Here is a 20,050-nt window from a genome sequence, read left to right on the forward strand (position 1 = left end):
TCAATTGACCAAATTAGAGACGAAATTTCCAATTATTAGATTCTGTTGCTGGGGAAATGGTTGAAATGAGCATCCTGTGCAGTTTGTGGTTACCATTTCACCCTGCAATTAGTATTTCGTGAATTGCGTCGAGCGAATGAGAGTCACACACATACAGAATTCCTCCTCAAAGTCTTTATTGAGAAGCTTATGCATATTGACCCTCCAGACGATTCCAGAAGGCCATTCTTTCCTGGAAGGGATTGCGACCGAAGGCAAGTTCTGTGTCAATGTCGAGGAACTCCTGACTGCCCAACACGCGCGACCAGTTGACCCGAATAATAACGTCTTGATTGGCCGTGGGATTACCGAAGCGAGCAAAGTTGGTCCAAAGTCTCACCATTCGTCGGCGCGTCATGATGGCCTCATTTGTGGGCAGGAGTGGCGGTGGAACGCTGGTGACGGAGAAGAGATAGAAAATGTCATCAGCATGCACAGCGCCTGGGTATGCGGTGAGAAGCATCATTCTCTTGATGAGATTAAGGCTGCCGTCGAAGCTGAAGCGATAGTAGTAAACTGGCTCAGTCTGGCCATTGGCGTGAAGCCGAGCTGTCTGATCGATGCCCCAGAGGAACATCAGGTCGGAGAGATAGTGCGTCCACTGCTCCCTGATGTCATTGTGGAGAGGTCCTCCACCCCAGTAGAAGTCAGCCACTTGGTTGGCAATCGATTGGGCGGCCGCACTGCCGGGAGCCACATTCCACCAGAAAGGCACTTTCAGGTGAGGACTCGCGTTGATGGTGGGGAAGACACTGGGATCCAGCAGCAATTCGCGGATCATCACCAAACTCTCGGCACTCGTGTATCCCGTGATGTACGGCACTTGGTTGAAGCTCCTGTCCCGCATGATGTCAATGGGAGCTCGTGGCAAGAACACCTCATTTCCAGTGGTACCTGGAGGATCAATGCAGGGCACGAAGGGGATTGGTGTGATTCCACGAGGAATTTCCTATAAGAACATGGCGATGAAAAAAGCCTTTTGGTCAAGATATTCAATTTGAATACTCACAAACTCCATCGATCCGGGTGTTGCCTCGACAATTCGCATGGGATCCACATTCCTGAGAGCGCTGATCAGCTGAGCAGTGGTTTGGATGTTGGCGAGACCCAAATTTCGGCCAAGCTCGAAAGCCACATCACGAGGCTGGGGGAGACAAAGGATGTCATGAGCTGAAGTTATTAAGGATAATTTCACCACAATCACTCATATTTGGCTGGAAGGCCCATGGATTCAGTGCTGATCCACTCTGGGAGATGGCCTTGTGGAACAATCCACGCGCACTCGGGGACAGCAGGAGATCTACAATGAGGAAGTGTTATCTTATCAGTTCATCGTTCCGCGGATTAACCGTTGAACCTTGTCGAATCACTCACAGTGCACAGCTGCGCCTCCGGCACTTTCTCCGAAGATTGTGATGTTGTCCGGATCTCCACCGAAGTGAGCAATGTTGTCCCTGAGCCATCTGAGAGCCATGATAGCGTCCTTGAGGCCAAAGTTGCCAGTGGACTCCTGATCACCAGTGCTGAGGAATCCAAGAGCTCCCAAACGGTAATTGATGGTCACCATCACAACGTTGTCATCGACAATGTGGTCAGGACCGTAGGTGAAGGAATCTCCATTTCCACCGCTGAAGGAGCCTCCGTGAATCCACACCATGACAGCTTGACGTCCCACGAGATTTTGTGAGTAAATCTATGGAAGGCATTTTAATTTAGTCTCAGCATTCCCAGAATTTCAGATTGACTCACGTTGAGGAACAGGCAATCTTCGCTGATGGTGCGACTCAGACGGGATCCCGAGGGACAACTGGCGCCGTGCTCAGAGGCATCTCTCGTACCAGACCATCCAGGATGTGGCTGTGGTGCTCTAAAGCGGTTCTGTCCAGTTGGCGGGGCGGCATAGGGAATTCCTCTGAAGCTGTAGTAGCTGCAGAAGAGACCACACGACTCCGTGGTGCCCTGAAGCCATCCTGTGCTCGTATGGATTATTGGACGATCCTGCAATAACCCAGTAATCAATAAATCTATGCTAGAATACCACTGACGTGAGAGAAACGCACATTGAGAGACACATCCTTGGTCATGGGCTTTGCCCAGACAAGAGCCGCGAGACTCAGAGCGACAAATACCAACTTTAGCATATTCACTGAACACACTAAACACTCTCACCAAGTCTTCCTGGACTTTTATACCCAATCTCACTCCCTTATCACCCCATCTCGACAAGGTATCCTTATCAGTCTTTAATTAATGACACTCATTCATCACAATCTCAGACACAAAGACCACCTTTTTCTTCAGTAAATCCAGTTCAGGTGGAGCAAATCCCCAAATTTTTCCATCCTTTCTCCCCGATTTCCACTCTCAAAAACCAACTGTTTAGGATGAGGTACTTTCGAGTAAAGTGCACAAATGCGTGACGTTCTTAGCAATCAATAGAATCCAATCAGGATCGTGATCACGCGTCGTTCTGTCTCCAGTTAATTAAATAGCCTCGCAAAACAACGTCGGTGTAAAAAACACTTCTTATCTACATTGATGATGTGCCATTCAAGACTAGATTTTATTCGACAAGCTCGCCTGTTGTATCAGTAAGGAGCATCTCATGGCATTTGTCGGATAACAAAATCTCAGCTCAGTAAAAAAAATGCAAACTGCCGCCAGAAATATCCTGTTTGATATAAAAAATATTGTTTAAAAAATGGCCAAGACTGATGTATTACTAGAGAAAGCTCACCATAAACTATTTGCCTTCCAGCGAGCCATTCTTCCGTTCCTCAGGCGGTGTGTAGTACATCGCGTCCAGCCAGAGTCTCGTGAAGTCACCCACGAGAGATCGATCCGGGAGACTCTGGGCCACACCGTAAATGGCCATCTTACCCTCAACCGGTCGCCCAGGATCTTTGAGGATCTCCACGAGTTGCTCCCGCATGTCTTGCAGGAATTTATCTGCCACTCCCTCACGTGTGTGCATAAAGGTGACGCAAATGTGCACTCCTGGTGGGAACTGCAGATTGTTCAGGTTCCAACCCAGCTTGCTGAGGGCATCCGACAAGCGATAAATGTCAAAGACGTGCGAACCAAAGGCAATCACGGATGTTGCTGGCTGTCCATAAACATAAATGCCTTCCATTGTTCGCAAGCCACGCTCAATATACTTGGCAGTGTCCACAATTCTCTTAGTTGCCTCAGTGTAGCCATCCAGACCGAATCTCACCAACGTGGCCCAAGTGGCGGCAATCACGCCACCAGCGCGAGATCCATTCACGCTGGGCGATCCATAAACACCACCCGGCCAGTCTGTGGTCACAGTGAACTGATGGCGACGGTACTTTTTCTCCGAGTAGAGAATCACAGATGATCCCTTCGGAGCGAATCCGTATTTGTGTGTATCTGCCGAAATGCTGGTCACTCCCTTAACGCGGAAGTCAAACGGTGGCAATGGATAGCCAGCACGCTTCATGAAGATGATCACAAAACCACCCAGACAAGCGTCCACATGCACAGGAATGTTGTATTTCATGCCTAGCCTCGCGATTGCTTCGATATCGTCCATTGTTCCGTAGGGATAGTTGGGAGCTGAGCCCACGAGCATGATGGTGTTGCTTGTGATGGCTGCCTCCATCTTCTGGATATTCACAGCCATGGTGGAGCGATCCAGTGGCACCGTCTTGACGTGCAACTTGAGGTACTGCGCCGCCTTGTCGAATCCCGAGTGCGCCGTCACAGGCATCACGATGTTTGGCTGGGAAATGCCCTTTTCCTCCCTTGCATAATCCCTGTACGCTTTGCATGCCATGATCAGGGACTCCGTACCACCCGTGGTCATCGTGCCACACGACTCAGGACCACCGTGGAACAAGTTTGCTGTCATCCGGACCACTTCAGCTTCCATCTTGCACACTCCTGGGAAGATGTCAGCGTGCAGTGGATTCGTGTAGCTCGCTCGGCCGTACACAGTCTGCGTGAGCGAGACAAGAGCGGGATCGAAGTAGTACACCGCGCCGGATACTCTGCCCTCCTTCCACTTGTAGTGGCCCAGTTGCAAGTGAGAGTCCACAAGGCTGAGAATTTCTTGGTCACTGAACCCCATCTCGGGCATGTGGGTGATGTAGGACAGTCCCTCGGACTGTTTTATGGCGCTGTCCTCGAATTCTTTGGCACGCTTGTTGAGTTCCTCCGTGATTTGAGCCTTAACAAATGGCAACTTTCTGGCCATCTTGAAGAAATGCTTCTTAGAACGGCTCACAATTCCCTCCTCCTGGCTGAAGAACTCGTACAACCAGACTCCACTCAGCACTGTGGTGGTTGTAATCACAACAATTTGCCATGGTTCTCTGCTCTGCAAAGCAAAATTCACACGATCGGCCACAAGTTTTCCCGTGTCTCTCACAAGATCCATTTCGATGCCCTCCAAAAGTCCGGGGAACCTAGAGAGAAAAAAGCAAGATAACACACCCAAAGCTTTCTTATCTGCCTAAAGTGGGCACAAAGTTCGACTAATCGTATCAATTGTACTTATCTTACCTGTATTACGGTGTCTAAATGCTAAATAGCAAGACAAATCTGCAACTTTAGAAAGATTTTCTCCAGAATATCAGCAACTGTAACAGCAGTGACTTTTGCTCAGCTAATTACACGACAGTGCACTTTAATTGATGGTGGGAGACGTGCACTACCATCTCAACTCACTGTTGCTTCTATGAACAAAGAAAATTGTTAGATAAATAAGGTGGAAAAGCGGGCAAGAAAGCTATAACGCTGTGTTTATATTGGCCCCAGGGGCACGTCACCTCATGGCGAAATCGCGGCGAATGAGTGGTGAATTTGGGGTGTGGTGAGTTCGCCCCAGTCGACGCGGGGTGGCTTGGATGCTTTGACGTTTCGAGCTGCCCTTCGCGAAAGGGAGGTTTTGGGTATTTTCCGTGAAAAAAGAGTGCATACTGCAGTTTTTGCCACGCTAAATTGCCCAGAATGATGCAGGGAGTGACTGTGTGTCTGTACAGTGTGTGAAAATGTTGGAAATAGTGTGAAAAGTCCGTTAGAAACGTGAGTTGAACTTTTTTTCTTCTCGCCTCCGGACGCCCTCCGCCCCATTCATTGCTCCGTCCCTCGCAGAATCACGCCTCGACGCGCAGTCCGTGTCGGTGCGTCGTCGAGAGATGTGAGAGTCGGAGTGCAGTGTATTTTTAGTTTCACTGGCCCATGATTGGGAATTGCGGTGTGCCTCTCTTCCTCATCTCTCTCAACTCTTACAATTCAGCGCAATTTCGGCGAATATCATGTGAAAAAGAGCTCCCCAATGGATTGCGATGTGCAAAATAGTGGCGCTTTCGTGTACAAAGGCTAACAGAGGGAGGATTCTCGGAGGTGTGCACCAGGCGCCCCCATCGCGATAGCCATCCCGAGAGCACCCCATTTCGCGCGTCATTCAATCGGGAACAAGGCCAAATCGTGCACTGCCTCGTTCGACTGTCCGGAGAAGGTCTCCAAGCAAGATTGTGTGTGTGTCAAGGATCCTAGACTTCCCACGACTCCCACGCAGTTTTTGGCAACTTCTACCGACTAGAAACTGGCCAGCAGCATCAACAAGTGGCCCCATTTCGATGGTATTTTCCACACTATAAAATTCCGAGATACTCACTAATTGAGGGGCATCCATCGAGGACGAAATTACTTGCCAAATTGTCCTGGAAGAGATGCCAAGAAGTAACTGAAGCCATTGCAAATCCCATTGGCTTTTGCCTCGCAAACCGATCGATTCCGGATGGAGACACTGTAGACGGCGAATCATGCAATTTTAATGAAGTTTTTTCCCTTCCGCCTTCCAATTTAAATTGCCAGCATTTTCTTGTTGCCACCCCTTCTGGTCTATTTGGCCCCGCGGCCTCGCTAGAAGCCACCCGATCGAGTGGCGGCGACGTGAGACAAGAGCATGAAAGTTTGTTTCGTTACAATTTATTCCTGTTTTGTAGATATTTCTAATTTTATCACAGCTCCACTGCAATAATCGATAAAACATTGAGAACATCATGAGTGTCTCTATGCTTATTTCACTGAGAGATGCCTTCATAGAGAATGTGGAACTCCTTTTCGATGACATTATTATTCTTTTCAATTTAAGAGTGCGCCTCCGGTCAAGTATCTTGCAATTCTATCCTTGATTCTGTCAGCGTTCGAAATTGATACCATTTAGTTAGGGATAATTGAAATGAAATGACGCTGAGTGTGTACAAGAGTTGTGAGAGAGAGAGGGACGAAAATGAGAATGAATTGAGAGCCAATACAGAGGCCAGACCATAAATTGATTGATTTTTTTCTGTTCTATCAACAGCCACACAATATAACGACTCTGCGGAAATTGATACGATTCTATTAATAATCTCGGAGGGTTCGTGAGTGGAGTGTGAGTGGTTTATTATTTGAAGAAAATGCATCTGCATTTTGAGAGGTGCATCAACACCAAGTGCGACTGTTCAATTCTCTCACTGTCATGGATGGGAAAGGTGCCAGATGATATTCCAGAGGTGAGTGATTTTTGCACTAAGCACACACCTTTATTTAATTAAGGAGTCGCTGGAAATCCGGAAACAAACATTTGAGCCCACATGAAGGTTGTGTGGTTGTGTCCAATTGTAATTTTCACCGAGTTTCGCATAAGTGCAGGCCATTCGACAAATGTCCAAGACTGCAAAAACAATCAACACTGTACATTCTTGTATGTTCACGAAAGAATGCTATAAATACACTCACTGGATTAGCATCGCCTTGAATATGGGTGATCCGTGTGCCTTCGGTGGCATTGAACCAGAGAATGACTTCATGTGGCTGCTCAGACGCTGTCACTGGTGTCGAAGAAAATTCATATCCTAATAGTTCCTGTCCAGGTTCGGCCTCTCCGATTATGAATGGAACTTGAGCCACGACTGATCCAAAGAAAAGAATAACTGCTAATGCCACAAAACACTGCATTTTGCAAGGAGCTAAGAAACACCTAGAGGAGCTGTCTTCAAAGAATAACACCACACTGAGTCAATTCCAGAAAAAAACACCTATTTATTTAATCTCTAGCTTGAGTTTTTATCTCAATCACCTATTTTTGGTGACATAGAGTGATGAATTTGCCAATCAATGAAATTACTCATACTTCTAAAACCTTTTCGCGCTTTTTATCACAACATTTTGCCTTTATAAAGGATTATGCTGCCTTGATTCTGTTTTATAATATAACTTGTTTAATTGTCTTGACAACTCGATCAATATTTGTCGTTCAAAATTGTTTTACGATCCTTATTGCGGGGTAATTCTTCCATGGCTTGTGCTTCTGGTGACTCGGGAAGAAAGCCGTAATAGTAGGCATTTGCACTCAAATGTGTCGTAAGAAAATTGTGAACTATAATGTCGGAATCTGGAGGAAGAGCCGTTGGATGGGATATAACATGCCAAGTCTGAAAGAGTATGAATTATATGTGCATTTCTGCAGACGGAATAGTGTTAATTTATAGAGATTTACCGGAAATATATTCATGTGGACGAAAGTAATTCGTGATCCAGGTGGAGCGTTCAAGAATAAGGTCACACTATGAGAATCTTCCTCGGTTGTGGATTGGGACGAATTGGTGACAAAGCCCAGTAATTGCTCTCCAGCCTCTCGATTGCCAATAGTAAAGACTTCAAAGTCTATTAGAGCACCCTTTGTAAGGGCCACTAGCAAGAGGACCACAATGTATGTACACTTCATCGTTGAATATTGTAAAATAAACTGGTTGTAGAGTCTTTAAAGTGGGTTATATACCCCATTTATTATCTGATATTTTGAGAGAAACTCTTCCATGTTAGAGATTGGGTACCATAAAATCGAACTTGTTATCAAATTGAAATTGTAAATTATCTCAAATGTTATCAGATACAATGTACTAATAAAAGAAAAAATTGCGAAAGATTTTTTCGTCGTAATTTTGTGTCTATATATAAGAGTCACGATTCATAAGTCCAAAATATTTTTTTTAAATCAAAAATACACTTTTAGAATGCAATTATATATTTAAAGATTGTCAGAAGGATTTAGACATACTCTATCAAATTCCTTTTATACATCAGGATTAATAAATTCCTTTCGAACCGGAACTTCCACGATCTTCCCCTTGGCAGCTTCGGCTTGTTTGGATCCAGGAGGGAAACCGTAATAGTAAGCATTAGCACTCAAGTGTGTTGTATTACGATTTTGAATAATAATGTTAGCATTGTACAGAATTGGGACTGGATAACTAAAAGAGGTCCATCTCTGAAAATGGAATAGGATTAATTGGCGAAAGATCTCTCATAAAGAAAATTCCAATTACTTACTGGGAAGATATTAATGTGAATATAGGTGATTACGGAATTTGGTGGTGCATTGAGAAAAATAGTAACTTCATGTTCATCAAGATCAGTGGTGGTCAGAGAAGAGTTGGTGGCAAACCCCAACAATTGCTCTCCAAGTTGTCTTTCGCCAATCCGGACAGTTGTAAAAAAATCAGCCAAAGTACCAGTGGCAATGGCCACGAAAAGTAAGGCCGTAAAGCACTTCATGGTTATGGTTTGCGTGATACACTACCAAACAATTCAACTTGATGGTGTTTTATACTCTTTCTTGACAGGTTCTTGAATTTTGGCAAATTTCATAATAAACTCCCTATCGTGATATCATGAAGTTATCAGCTGTTTAATTGATTTGTATTTCGTCAGCCTCTCGTTTTCGCAAATTTGTCACGGGTTTTCTCGTCGCTCTCGCAATAGCCGAGAAGAAATTTGATTGATAAGGGATTGTTGTGACGCAGGTGAATTGCGAAAGAGAGATCAATGTACATTATCAGATATAAATCGATATCCCGCATGTGTAAGGCAAATCTCCTAATATCTTATTGCAAAATGTGTGTGGTTTAGTGTTTGTGGCTTTTGAGGCGTGTGTTTGCAAATTACTGGCGAAATTACTACTCAATATAATTTGCTAGATATGGTTTTCTTCGTCTGCACAGGCAATTTATTACAAGAGTGGAGCGTCAGAATGTCTGTCCAAGAGCCACGTCTAACCTTGAAGAGAATTTCTCTTGTGTTCTGCCTCTCACTCTCGAGAAGGACGACAAATGTGTTTCCTTGGGAATTTATTTTTTTGGCACAGGATCAAATTGGAGTTTCATGATGGATACTTTTTTTATTTGCCTCGTATATCCTCCTTGAATACTTTACTGGGTGGGAAATGGATATGGGGGAAGGCATAATACACACAGTATAACTTTCTCGTGGGCTTCTTGCTCAAGAGACTCGTCGTGTGGTAATGAGAAAGGTCAAAGTGGAAGGATGTAACACGAAAAATTCAATGCAATCTTACAATATAAATTCACTTTATATCTATTTGTTTATATGGTCTCACATTTTTTTTCTCCTCTGCCTCATTCCAACCGGTGACTTGCTGATGGTTACACTCGTCACATTCAGCACATGTTCATCATTGTAGTGTTTTAGAGAAAGAGAGAGAGAACAAAAATAGATATTCATTTTCCTCTTACAATCGCGCTTCTATTATACAGTGACTGTATATTGGCACATTTATTGAATAAAGAATATATTCTCAATGGAGCTTTTCCCCACATCTATCTATTACTTATGATATTCTATTTTGCCTCTGTTCGCTACGTGTGAAGATGAGTTGAAGAGTAAGTGAATTAACTTTCTCATTTATGATGCAGTGCTCTACTTAGTTTCTACCCTCTCTGGACGCTACATAAGCCCCGAGAGAATTTTCCTTATTGGAGAGCTTTGTAATTTAAAAGGCGGGGAGTGGGCAGAAAGTATGCCGAGGATATACGGGGGTGATTATGTCAGTTGAATTACTCCTCACTTTCTGTACATGACAAGCGAGTAGCTTAGAATCAATTGAATAATGTACATATTTTAACCCTCTACAAAAGTTCAAATTCGTATCTTTTTTTTGTTGTTAATTCAACAAGCAAACAAGAGTGAATATGAAATGATGATAAGGGCAAATTGTGGCTCTGTGAAAAGTGTGTTGAATCTCGCGAGAATGATTGTTAGTTGAGTGAATATTCTCGCATTGAAACACCCACGAGTTTGAGCCTTTCATCCTTGCACTATATATGCAAAATCGACTACGCAGACAGAGGACCTTGAATATTGATCAACTTCGTGATGGATTTGACGTTGGAACTCGGGGGCAGACTCAGGAAATTGCAAGTAAATTGTTTTGATAGTGTGTTCAGCGATTGTGAATGGGATGGTTTCAGGGCTTTAGAAGGGGTGCGGAGTGAGAGAGTGAAATTGCAAACGACATTCTGGGCATTAAGGCGAAAAAAAAATTCATTGCCATTTCGTGACGGTGTGAAATAATTTTTCCCACTTTCATATATTTCCTTCATTTAGCCATTCCTCAGGCTCTTCCTCGCGACCTCAGAAAGTCAAGTGAGAGGACTGCTGCTAAACTCTTCACACTTCCCGGTGAGATGCTTGGCAAGATAGGTTTCTCCTCTCCACACCTCAAGTGGTGGAAGTGTGCTTCTATTGAGGTGACGGAGCAAAATGATATTCTTCCTTCGCACACGAAAATTTTAAATTGCCTTCCTCGCAATTTGTGTGACTGTTTGCACGCGGGGTGGAAAAAAGCGGGCGTGAAGGGTGAGATGTAATCAAGAATTAAGTGACACCACTCAGCATTTGGCGTTGGAGGTGAGAAAACCACCCAGTCATGATATTCTCGCATTTCTTCATTTTGCACATTCACTCCCATTTTGGATGGAGGGATTTAATATCAATTGTTCTGTGCTGTGCGTTCATTTAAAATTTGCTTTGTTGATTCTACAGAGTACTCTTTCTCTCTCTCTCTCAGCCATTCCTGACAATCGCGGCTGAGCCGTGAATATATCGTCTCTGGCGTCAATTGCATTTGTCGTGCCTAATTGGACGTAGGGTTGAAGTACGGTGTTCTGAAAAGGATCTAGCATGCAAATTGTGCATTAAATTGGAATATATGTATGTGCAGTACAAGAGGGTGCAAGGTGAAATGGCGAAATTATGAAGAGTGGGACAAGGCGCATAAGAAATATGAATAAACCACAAGGAGGAGAGAGTATTATTAATATTGCAATAAGGAGGGAAATGAAAGGAAAAAGAAAAAGGCGCTATAATCACGTTTTCAATTTCCAGTACATCTTTGCTATATATAACATTCACATGTACATACAGAATATCAATATCTACAGTGTGCAGAATATTAGACTTTTCATCCCTTTCCTTTGCCATTCTCCCATTTGAGGAATATCTGAATGGACGGGAGTGAAATGGGAGGTGTCATTAGTGTGTTTTCATGTTAAAGTGAAATTTTCCTTTCTTTCCACCCCCTCAAGTTCGCACAAATTCACATGCAATGTTTGAGTTTGAAAGTTTTCCTTCCCCTTGCCATTGTTTCCTGTCTGAATGTGAGAAAATGTATTTATATCATGTTTCACAAATCAATCATTAGGAGAAGAGAATGAGAATATACTTGTGTAAATGTGAAAATGTGAGAAAATTCCTGTAGGAAATTGAAGACTTCTCAGATCAAGGAACTCATTATTGCCAAATTAATTGGTTTAAATGAGTAAATATATTCTGTAGATAATGGTGGTATTGGATATTTTTTAACAAAGAAATTTAGAAGATTTAAGTATAACAGAGAGTTGACTTGAATGTTTGAATATTAAACTTTCACCGTGGCTCATTTTGAATTCACTCTCCTAGTCTATGGCTTGCAGGGATATTAAATATTTGTTCAATGACTTTGTCGTACATGTAAACCATGATTTCAGAGCACGACACACTCTTCTTATTTAAATATACACCAATATTTCTTTCCCCTTGCGCGGCAACTCACCATAGGCCATATATAATGTGAAGTTTATAGAAAAGGCAAAAAGAAAATTTTACCCTGGAAATTTCTTCCATATATCAAATATTCAATAATGCTGCCAACACGGGAGTCGAGTAATGTTCATGAGCGCGAAGGAAGAAGGATTCATGTGGGGTGAATTCAGCAAAAAGTCTTATTCTTGGAGCTGTGAAAAGAATATTTTTCGCAATTCCGAATGTTCGTATGCTCTTTCTGTATAAATATTTTCATATAATGGACTTTAAAGTAGAAATTGGCGCAAATGACATTCAAAATGTTGTTATAACGTTCGTTTTGTTATATTTTATTGCTCTTCATCAAAAATAAGTATTTTTGAATCATTTGCAATCTGTAATTTCTTCATCACTTTTGAAGTATTCTTTCATATGGGAGAGTTTGTACCACTTCTTTTAGTCAAAAGTCTTGGTTATCAATTCGGAGTAAAATTTATCAAGTGATGTCAGATACTTTCAATTGTAAATTAATCTCAGTGATATATTGCATTACCAGTGAAATATGAAGCAATAGTATCAATAAAGAATTTTAATCCACTTCCGCCGTATATTTTGCGCAGAACTTTTCTTACTCCATTGCTGTGAAGGAGTGAATAGAAATTCACTACAGCTGTATATATTTTAGTTATACAACTATAAGAGATTTTCTTTTGTCACATCTTCTAAGCTGAAGAAATCACAGACTTGAATCGAATTTATATTCCACTCAGATCCAACTTATTTCCAATTGTATTTGTATTTTGTCGATAAGTGGTAAGTTGTACGTGAATTTTATGGTCCATTTCTCACCTTTTCCTCTCTTCTCTAGTAATACAAAGGACCATGAAATCTCGATCAATTTTTCTCCCCAAGATATTATACAGAAATTATTGTCAGAAATGCTACGTTTGTAACGACGAAAAAATTCTGGTATGATTGTTTTCATTTTTCGCATAAGTGGATATCATATTAATTCAATAATGGTTTCTTATTGTGAGAACGCTAGACTTATATGATTCAATGCTATTATTGTCACAATCATTCCTTCCTTACGAGGGAACAATGTAATATATTGAGCGACGATATACTCAATGCTGACAAAAAGTGTGTGATTTTCCCACTCTCGAAATTGCGCTGAAATTGAAGATTTTCATGCTTCTCTCATCCATCTCCCATCTCTTATTATACATGAAAAGAAGGCGAGTATGAGGGAAAATTCCGGGAAAGGTGGATTTGAGATAAATTCAATTTTCTCTTTCTGATGAGGCAAATTCACCGGCGATTTAATACAAAGTGAACCGTGGAGGATTCTTAAAATATTCCATTTATTATTTAATCTTATCCTATTATTTGTCGTTATATCTTATGATTTTTTTTCCTCGATTCTTGTAGAGAAAAGGGGTGAATCAACTCTGATGAATTTTATTTATATTATATTATATTCGTGCCAAAAATACACATAGATACAGAAGTGTTATTATTTTCACACTCATAAGCTTGAAATATGGTTGTGAAATTCACTTAAGCTCTTCGTTAGAGTATAAATAAAAATATGGTGTGTGATGAAAATTTCTCTCGACTGGTTGAGAGTGAATTCAAGAGCAACAATTTTGGCAAGTAAAAATAATTTTCCTCTTAAATCATTTCATTTCATAATGAGTAACATAATTAATTTCTTTTGCAGCAGTGAACACTGCGTTGAGAGGATTTTTTCCCTACCTCTTATGAACATACATATTTATATCTATAGAGCAAGGACAATGCGGGGTGTATTTGTGTGGAAAATTTATGTGTCGCATCTCTACATAATTCTTCATAATTATGCCCATTGAGAATTCCAAGGGGGGAAAGTCTGAAAGCTACGCTGAGGCAATTTTAGCTGAATAAGAGAACGCTTTTACATGAGAATCACCTCTTAAGATATTTTTTGGACTTGATAGGGCAGAAATAGAAAATGTAATAGTACGTTTTCGAGTGCAATTAAGACACCTTTCTTGTAATTAAATTTCACCCCTATAGTAAGTTCAGCGAAAGCTCCATTACTGTGAATTGGGGTGAAATATTGCATGAAGAGTAAATTGGAAAAGGTATAGAGATAATAAATCTAAATCAAGTGTAAACAACTTTAAATTTAATATATTTTACTGATGGTAAACTGATGTCGACGTGAATTTTCCCTTTTATTCTTATCCTTCCATTAGATAAAGCCAAATCGAGTTGTTTAAAGGCCTTGGAAGAAAAAAGTTACGATTTTCAAGCGAGAGTAGTTCTTCCATCATGAGCTCGAGATGGGCGAAAAGGGAAGTCTTCTTCATCCCTCTTGGAAACATTTTGAGGTGTTTTTCGCTATCGTGTCTCCTTAGTATATCAAAGGTGTTTCAGCGAAGAGTCTGTGGCGCCTCTTGAGATTTCCTCACTCAATTCACCCTTCAAGGGTTGGTTGTTGGATGAGGAGAGAAAAACCCGGAGAAAATCTCATACGATTTAAAATAAGTGCTTCCCATATATGTATGTGTGCTTTTCACCAAGAGAGGAGTTTTAAATAACGAATCCAATTTACCTTTTTTTTTACTCCAATTTCTTCTCTTCCTCCATGTCGACAAAAGGAATATGAGTAGAAATTTGTAGTGCGACAAAGGGAGAGAAATTGTGTGAATATTCCCTCTGGTGAAGAAGGAGAAAATAGCTTGGATAAGCTATATGGATGAAATTGGGAATTTACTTGAGTTGAAAATAAACTGTGAATTTTTTTCCCATTTCAGGATGAGGGATGGAAGCTGAACAGGACGAACTACTATCAGGAAGGATGGTTGGCTACGGGAAATATTCGTGGGATTGTTGGTGTGACATTCTCTACGTCACACTGCAAGAAGAATATGGAGTTTCCTCTGAGGACGAACTACAATCTGCGAGGCCACCGAGCGGAAGTGATCCTGGTGAAGTGGAATGAGCCGTACCAGAAGTTGGCGTCATGCGACAGTTCAGGAATCATCTTTGTGTGGATCAAGTACGAGGGACGGTGGTCGATTGAGTTGATTAATGATCGCAACACGCCAGTGACGCACTTTGCATGGTCACACGATGGTCGAATGGCCCTGATTTGCTATCAGGATGGATTTGTGCTGGTGGGATCTGTGGCAGGACAGCGATACTGGTCGTCAATGCTCAATCTTAATGCCACCATCACGTGTGGCATTTGGACGCCTGATGACCAACAGGTGAGTGTGCGACGGTGGTTGAAAATATATTTCGGTGTAATTAATTCATTCTTGTCTCGTGCTTCTTCAGGTGTACTTCGCCACCACACAAGGTCAGGTGATTGTGATGGATGTCCACGGAGCGATGGTATCCCAAGTGCAATTGTGCCCTGATGTCGGCATCACGGGCATGTCATGGTCGTGCGAGAAGTTCAAGATGGAAGAGGGTGAAGACATTGAGCCAGGCGTTACAAATGCCTCAAAGAGATCATTTGTCTTGGCTGTGAGCTTCCAGAATGGCTACATTTATCTCATCAAGTCTTTCGATGATGTCTCTCCAATTCGCATTCGCACTGATCTGCTCGGCATCGTGATGGAGTGGAGCAATTCACGCGAATTACTCGCCGTGGCGGGAACGTGTCAAAATCTGTCCGAATTTCTGGATCCACCATCGACTCCAGTCTATGAGAATTTCGTGAAATTCTACACAGAGTGTGGAAATTTATTGTACACCGCGAGAATCCCCAACAGCAGCAATCCTGTTAGTGCTCTAACGTGGGGTCACAATGACAAGAGGATATTTATAGCCACAGGAAATCATGTTCACATTGCGTGGGTGTCGAGGAAGATTGCCTCCCTTCAGCTACTCTGTCGCCTCCAGATCCAGGGTAGTCTCCCATCTGAGGCTTTCCTCTCAAGACTTCCGCTTCCGTCGCGCATCAAATTGCTCATTGGCAACCTTTTTGCTCAAACAATCCGAGTAAGTTGAGACATTTCATGCTTTTTCCCAGAATTTCTTTGAATAATTCAATGGGAGGTTGTGAAAGATTAAAATTCTAAAGTTGTGTGAATTGGTAATGAGATAAATCAATTATATGTCTTTTCAGTGCTGTGTTCCGGATGCAAAGTCCCTGAGGGAGTTTGTGTCTCGTCCGCCAGTGTGTTCCACACGGCTTCACTGCACAATGATCCGTCACGATGACGATTCAAATTTGAGCTCTGGCACGTGCTACACGCTTTACTTGGAATATTTGGGAGGACTCGTGCCGCTTCTCAAAGGAAAGAGAACCTCCAAAATTCGCCCTGAGTTTGTCATCTTCGATCCGCAGGTGGAGAATGGATCAATTTTCTTCTCCTATTCGCCAGACAACAAAAGTTCATCAGGATCGAGTCAATCCACTGGTGGAGGAACGACAACTGGCCGTTCAGAATCGTCAGACAGTGATTTGGATGATGGATGTCGAGGTTCACCAAGACTTCAGCGACGACGAAAGACCCGAGCGCGACGAAAACCTCAAAATATTGCAAATGGATCGGAAAAATCTGGTCAAACACACGAGGGTGGTGAAGGAAATGATGAATTGGCGTATGTAGACACTCTGCCCGAAGATGTGAAGCTTGTGGAAGTGACATCAAATATTTGGGGGACGAAGTTTAAGATTCACGGCATTTCCAAAACAGTTCCGGCAAATCTTGGTCAGGTGACATATAAGACGTCTCTGTTGCATCTGCAGCCACGTCAAATGACTCTGGTGATAACGGAGCTTCGGGATGACTTTCCTGCGGGTCCTGATCCGACCTTCAATCCCAATATCTTCAGTGAAGATGAGGAGGAGCAGCCATTGTACTCGCCGCCGCCGGTGCAGACGAGACGTCTGAAGGAAGGGGCGCCTCCAATTGCCCCAATGTCACCTAGACCGAATAGATTCACAACCATTCTCAAGAACTACTCTCCGCGAGGGGATCTTCCGCCACTTCCACCTGCCGGTGCTGTAGGGCCCTTGGCTAGGGCGGAGTCCTATGAAGAGGAACTTCCCTATGCGGACACGACAGAGCCTGAGGGAAAAGTGACCGCCACAGTGACTTCGCGTCCGGGACCGAGTTACACAAACTTAGTGACACCTTATTCACGCAGTTCTTCGAGTTCTGGCCAATCTCGCCATGCTATTTCTCCACTGTGCTGTGAAGGATCTGTGCCAACACTGCAATCGCCCAAGAACGCCGTAGCACCCAGTGATATCATCTTTGATCGTCCTCCAGCTGCCCAGACGACTCTCATGAGTTACTCCAGTTCGTCAGATTACACCACAAATGTGCATCAGGTGAAGAGTGCCCTCATAGCTGACTCGCCACGCACCACAAATTCCCATGTTAATCCTGTGCCGCTGAATCTGAATTTAAATCTCGAACGTCTGGAGTCAAAAGGAAGTCATCAGAGGGATAATTGCAAATTTGGGAGGCGGAAAGACCTTCAGTATATTGATGAGGAAGCACCAACAGCAGATTTGACTGCTCCTTCTACGTCCACCATTCGAAGGACACCCACGGTTCTCTCGATTGCCCCTGCAATTCCAGATGCTATGACGAGGAGCTGTAGTGTGGGATATCTTGATTCTGTGGACATGGTGCCATCGGACTCAGCTCTGCTGATGCTTAGGAGAGACACGCCCTACAAGAGGTTGATTCTTGTCGATAGAAAGCCCAAAAAGAATCGAAAGCAACACGATGTGAGTGTTTATATGCCTGTATATTGAATTTCAACAATATTAAATTTTATTTCATTGTATTTTCAGGACATGACAAAGCCAAAACTCCAGCAAAGTGGAAAATCGAAGAGTCTGGACTTTTGTGATCTGCAGCAAATTGGGGAGCAGCCAAAGAAAGAAAGGCCAGTAGAGGGAAATTCTTCCAAAGATCCACCAGTGAAAACGTCGACTGGAACTTGTTTCATTTCTCGCACGCCAATTCTCAATCGTCGAGAGAAGCCTAAAATTTGTGCGGTGTGCAAACAAATATCTCCAACTGTGAGTTCTCTTGAGAGCGTTTGTCTGTCATGTAGAAAATCTCCCGGGCAGCGCAATGAGAATCTGGTGAATAACAACATAAGTGTGAATAACAACTATAGCATGTTGGGAAAGAGCAAAACTGGAGCCACTCCAAGGCGATATCCATCGGCTTCTGCTCATGATGGTGCTGGAATGTCTGGTAATAACAATGGATTGGAGATGAGACCTTCTGTGCCTGGCAGTAAACGAACGGAAGTCATCACGAGCTACACGGACAGTCCACTATTCTCCAGAAAGCATCGCTACAAAGAGTCCAGTAGCAGGCGTGGTGAGGAGCAATCGCCGAGTTTGGAGAGGAAGAATTACTTGTCGCGGAGGAAGAAGAAGGATGACTCCATGAGATTCTATGACAATGATCAGGTAGAGATAATGCCCATGGAGCAGAGAGCGTCGGTGTCTCTGCACACTCAGGCCTTGACAACATTGGAGAGCATTATAAGTCGCTTGAGGGATTTGGATGAGGGTAGATTTACGCCACCATCGCCACAACATACCAGCAAATTGCCAAAGAGTAGTCCTGCCTCGCCGGCGCCCAGCAAGAAGGGCAAGAGACACCAGAGCGCCTCGCCTATTAGGCACATCCTGAATTCGCCGCTTCTCAACAGGCGTCAGCGCAAAAAGCAGCCCGTGGAGAGTTCAGACGATGAATTGGGTCAGGGTGGATCCGGAGAGGACACGTCGTCTGGTGGGAAGCAGTATCGTGACTTGGAGACATTCCAAAAGGCTCAATTGAGGCAGAAGGTGAGTTTTTCTTGTGACACAAAGGCTAAAAGTTGTCTTCTAAATTCTTGGGGATTTTCTTTTGGCAGCTGAAAAGGGGGAAGATTGAGCCGAATGGAACTACCTCGTCATCAGTTTGTTCGCAGCCGGCTCCACTGAGGCGCGAGTTTGTGATGCACAACAAGGCGCCAATGTGGAATGAGAATAGTCAGGTGTATCAGCTGGACTTTGGCGGCCGCGTGACTCAGGAGTCCGCTAAGAACTTTCAAATTGAGTTTCGCGGAAAGCAAGTGAGTATTTTTGTTGTTGCATTTCGTAATTGTAAGATATTTTTAATGGTTTCTCTTGCAATTGCAGGTCATGCAGTTTGGGCGAATTGACGGCAATGCTTACACCCTCGATTTCCAATATCCCTTCTCAGCTCTGCAAGCTTTTGCCGTGGCTCTCGCGAATGTGACGCAGCGTCTTAAATAAGGAATTTGCTATTTTCAGCGGCAAGAACGCTTAAGATAACTTTCAGCTCGACAGTGAGACTATTAATTAAGTATATATGAAACCATTTTAATACTCTCAATAATTCTCTCTAATTGTTTTTACGTGTCTATAAAATAGAAGTGGACAGAAGAGGTGTGAGGAAGTGATTGGAAATGTGAGAGGAATTTGTATACCCGCATTAGAGTATTCCATTGAGACGAGATGCTCTAATATTGTATTTCTTGATCGTTAAATGTTAGTTTTCTTCGTGTTCTAAAGCGACTAACTTCGAGGTGTTGCTAAAAAGTGCAATATTATTATTTTTATTTGATAAATAATATCTAGTCTGTTTCCCCAAAACGCTTTGTTGATTTTTGACTTACGACTAGGAAAGGAAAGATACCAAAGACGATTTAACTTAATTTGTTCTAATTTGTATTGCCATTCTTAATCTCGCTTAACACTATTTATTACGTTTGTACTTAAATTCTATGGACTTTTATTGAGCACGAAATGATATATCTGTGTGACTGAGAATTGTGACAACAGATAAAGTATATATAATTTTATCACATATCAAGTAAGGAAAAATCCCAGGGGCTAGACTTTTGTGCTACACAATGGGGTAATGAATAATTTTGGAGCTTAGAATATTATACTATATAGCTTAAAAAATTGTAACAAAGTGAAATATGCAACCGTCAGTAATTTCAATATGAGAAAATAGTAGAATTGAATATATTTCGGTGCAATAGTTTGTATTATTTATCGATAAATCATGTGGATTCCATCCTTCAATGTCCAAATAAGGCATATATTTGTTTTACGGAATAAATGAATTGTGGAGTAAAAGAAGTTGCG

The 20,050-nt window shown here is 42.7% G+C and overlaps 4 protein-coding genes across 6 annotated transcripts; 1 reads left to right on the forward strand and 3 right to left on the reverse strand.

The window, feature by feature from the left end:
* Window positions 1–15: 15 nt before the first annotated feature.
* LOC132258470 (juvenile hormone esterase-like) lies at window positions 16–2,381 on the reverse strand. Its single transcript, XM_059755798.1, has 6 exons — window positions 2,100–2,381; window positions 1,789–2,037; window positions 1,414–1,732; window positions 1,244–1,339; window positions 1,049–1,209; window positions 16–988 (listed from the first exon to the last, which is right to left on the reverse strand). The coding sequence occupies exons 1-6, from the start codon at window positions 2,178–2,180 to the stop codon at window positions 188–190; spliced, it is 1,707 nt and encodes a 568-aa protein (XP_059611781.1). The 5' UTR covers window positions 2,181–2,381; the 3' UTR covers window positions 16–187.
* Window positions 2,382–2,555: 174 nt separating this feature from the next.
* Window positions 2,556–4,858, reverse strand: LOC132258573 (sphingosine-1-phosphate lyase). The gene is made up of 3 exons (XM_059755933.1): window positions 4,567–4,858; window positions 2,777–4,469; window positions 2,556–2,710 (listed from the first exon to the last, which is right to left on the reverse strand). Exon 2 carries the CDS (start codon window positions 4,439–4,441, stop codon window positions 2,783–2,785), a length of 1,659 nt encoding a protein of 552 aa, XP_059611916.1. The 5' UTR covers window positions 4,442–4,469; window positions 4,567–4,858; the 3' UTR covers window positions 2,556–2,710; window positions 2,777–2,782.
* Window positions 4,859–4,921: 63 nt separating this feature from the next.
* Window positions 4,922–20,031, forward strand: LOC132258565 (tubby-related protein 4). 3 transcript variants are annotated; one of them, XM_059755916.1, is made up of 8 exons: window positions 4,922–5,088; window positions 6,374–6,566; window positions 14,715–15,170; window positions 15,241–15,909; window positions 16,037–17,656; window positions 17,723–18,736; window positions 18,805–19,005; window positions 19,073–20,031. In XM_059755916.1, exons 2-8 carry the CDS (start codon window positions 6,471–6,473, stop codon window positions 19,187–19,189), a joined length of 4,173 nt encoding a protein of 1,390 aa, XP_059611899.1. In that variant the 5' UTR covers window positions 4,922–5,088; window positions 6,374–6,470; the 3' UTR covers window positions 19,190–20,031. The 3 variants fall into 3 exon arrangements, with proteins under 3 accessions (XP_059611899.1, XP_059611900.1, XP_059611901.1); XM_059755917.1 differs by lacking the exon at window positions 4,922–5,088 and adding an exon at window positions 5,174–5,260; XM_059755918.1 differs by lacking the exon at window positions 4,922–5,088 and adding an exon at window positions 5,490–5,648.
* On the reverse strand, window positions 7,113–8,051 carry LOC132258579 (uncharacterized). Its single transcript, XM_059755942.1, has 2 exons — window positions 7,553–8,051; window positions 7,113–7,487 (listed from the first exon to the last, which is right to left on the reverse strand). The coding sequence occupies exons 1-2, from the start codon at window positions 7,778–7,780 to the stop codon at window positions 7,296–7,298; spliced, it is 420 nt and encodes a 139-aa protein (XP_059611925.1). The 5' UTR covers window positions 7,781–8,051; the 3' UTR covers window positions 7,113–7,295.
* Window positions 20,032–20,050: the final 19 nt, after the last annotated feature.

The sequence above is a fragment of the Phlebotomus argentipes genome, unplaced genomic scaffold (genome assembly GCF_947086385.1).
Source record: "Phlebotomus argentipes unplaced genomic scaffold, Phlebotomus argentipes genome assembly scaffold_4, whole genome shotgun sequence".
In the NCBI taxonomy this organism is placed as follows: domain Eukaryota; kingdom Metazoa; phylum Arthropoda; class Insecta; order Diptera; family Psychodidae; genus Phlebotomus; species Phlebotomus argentipes.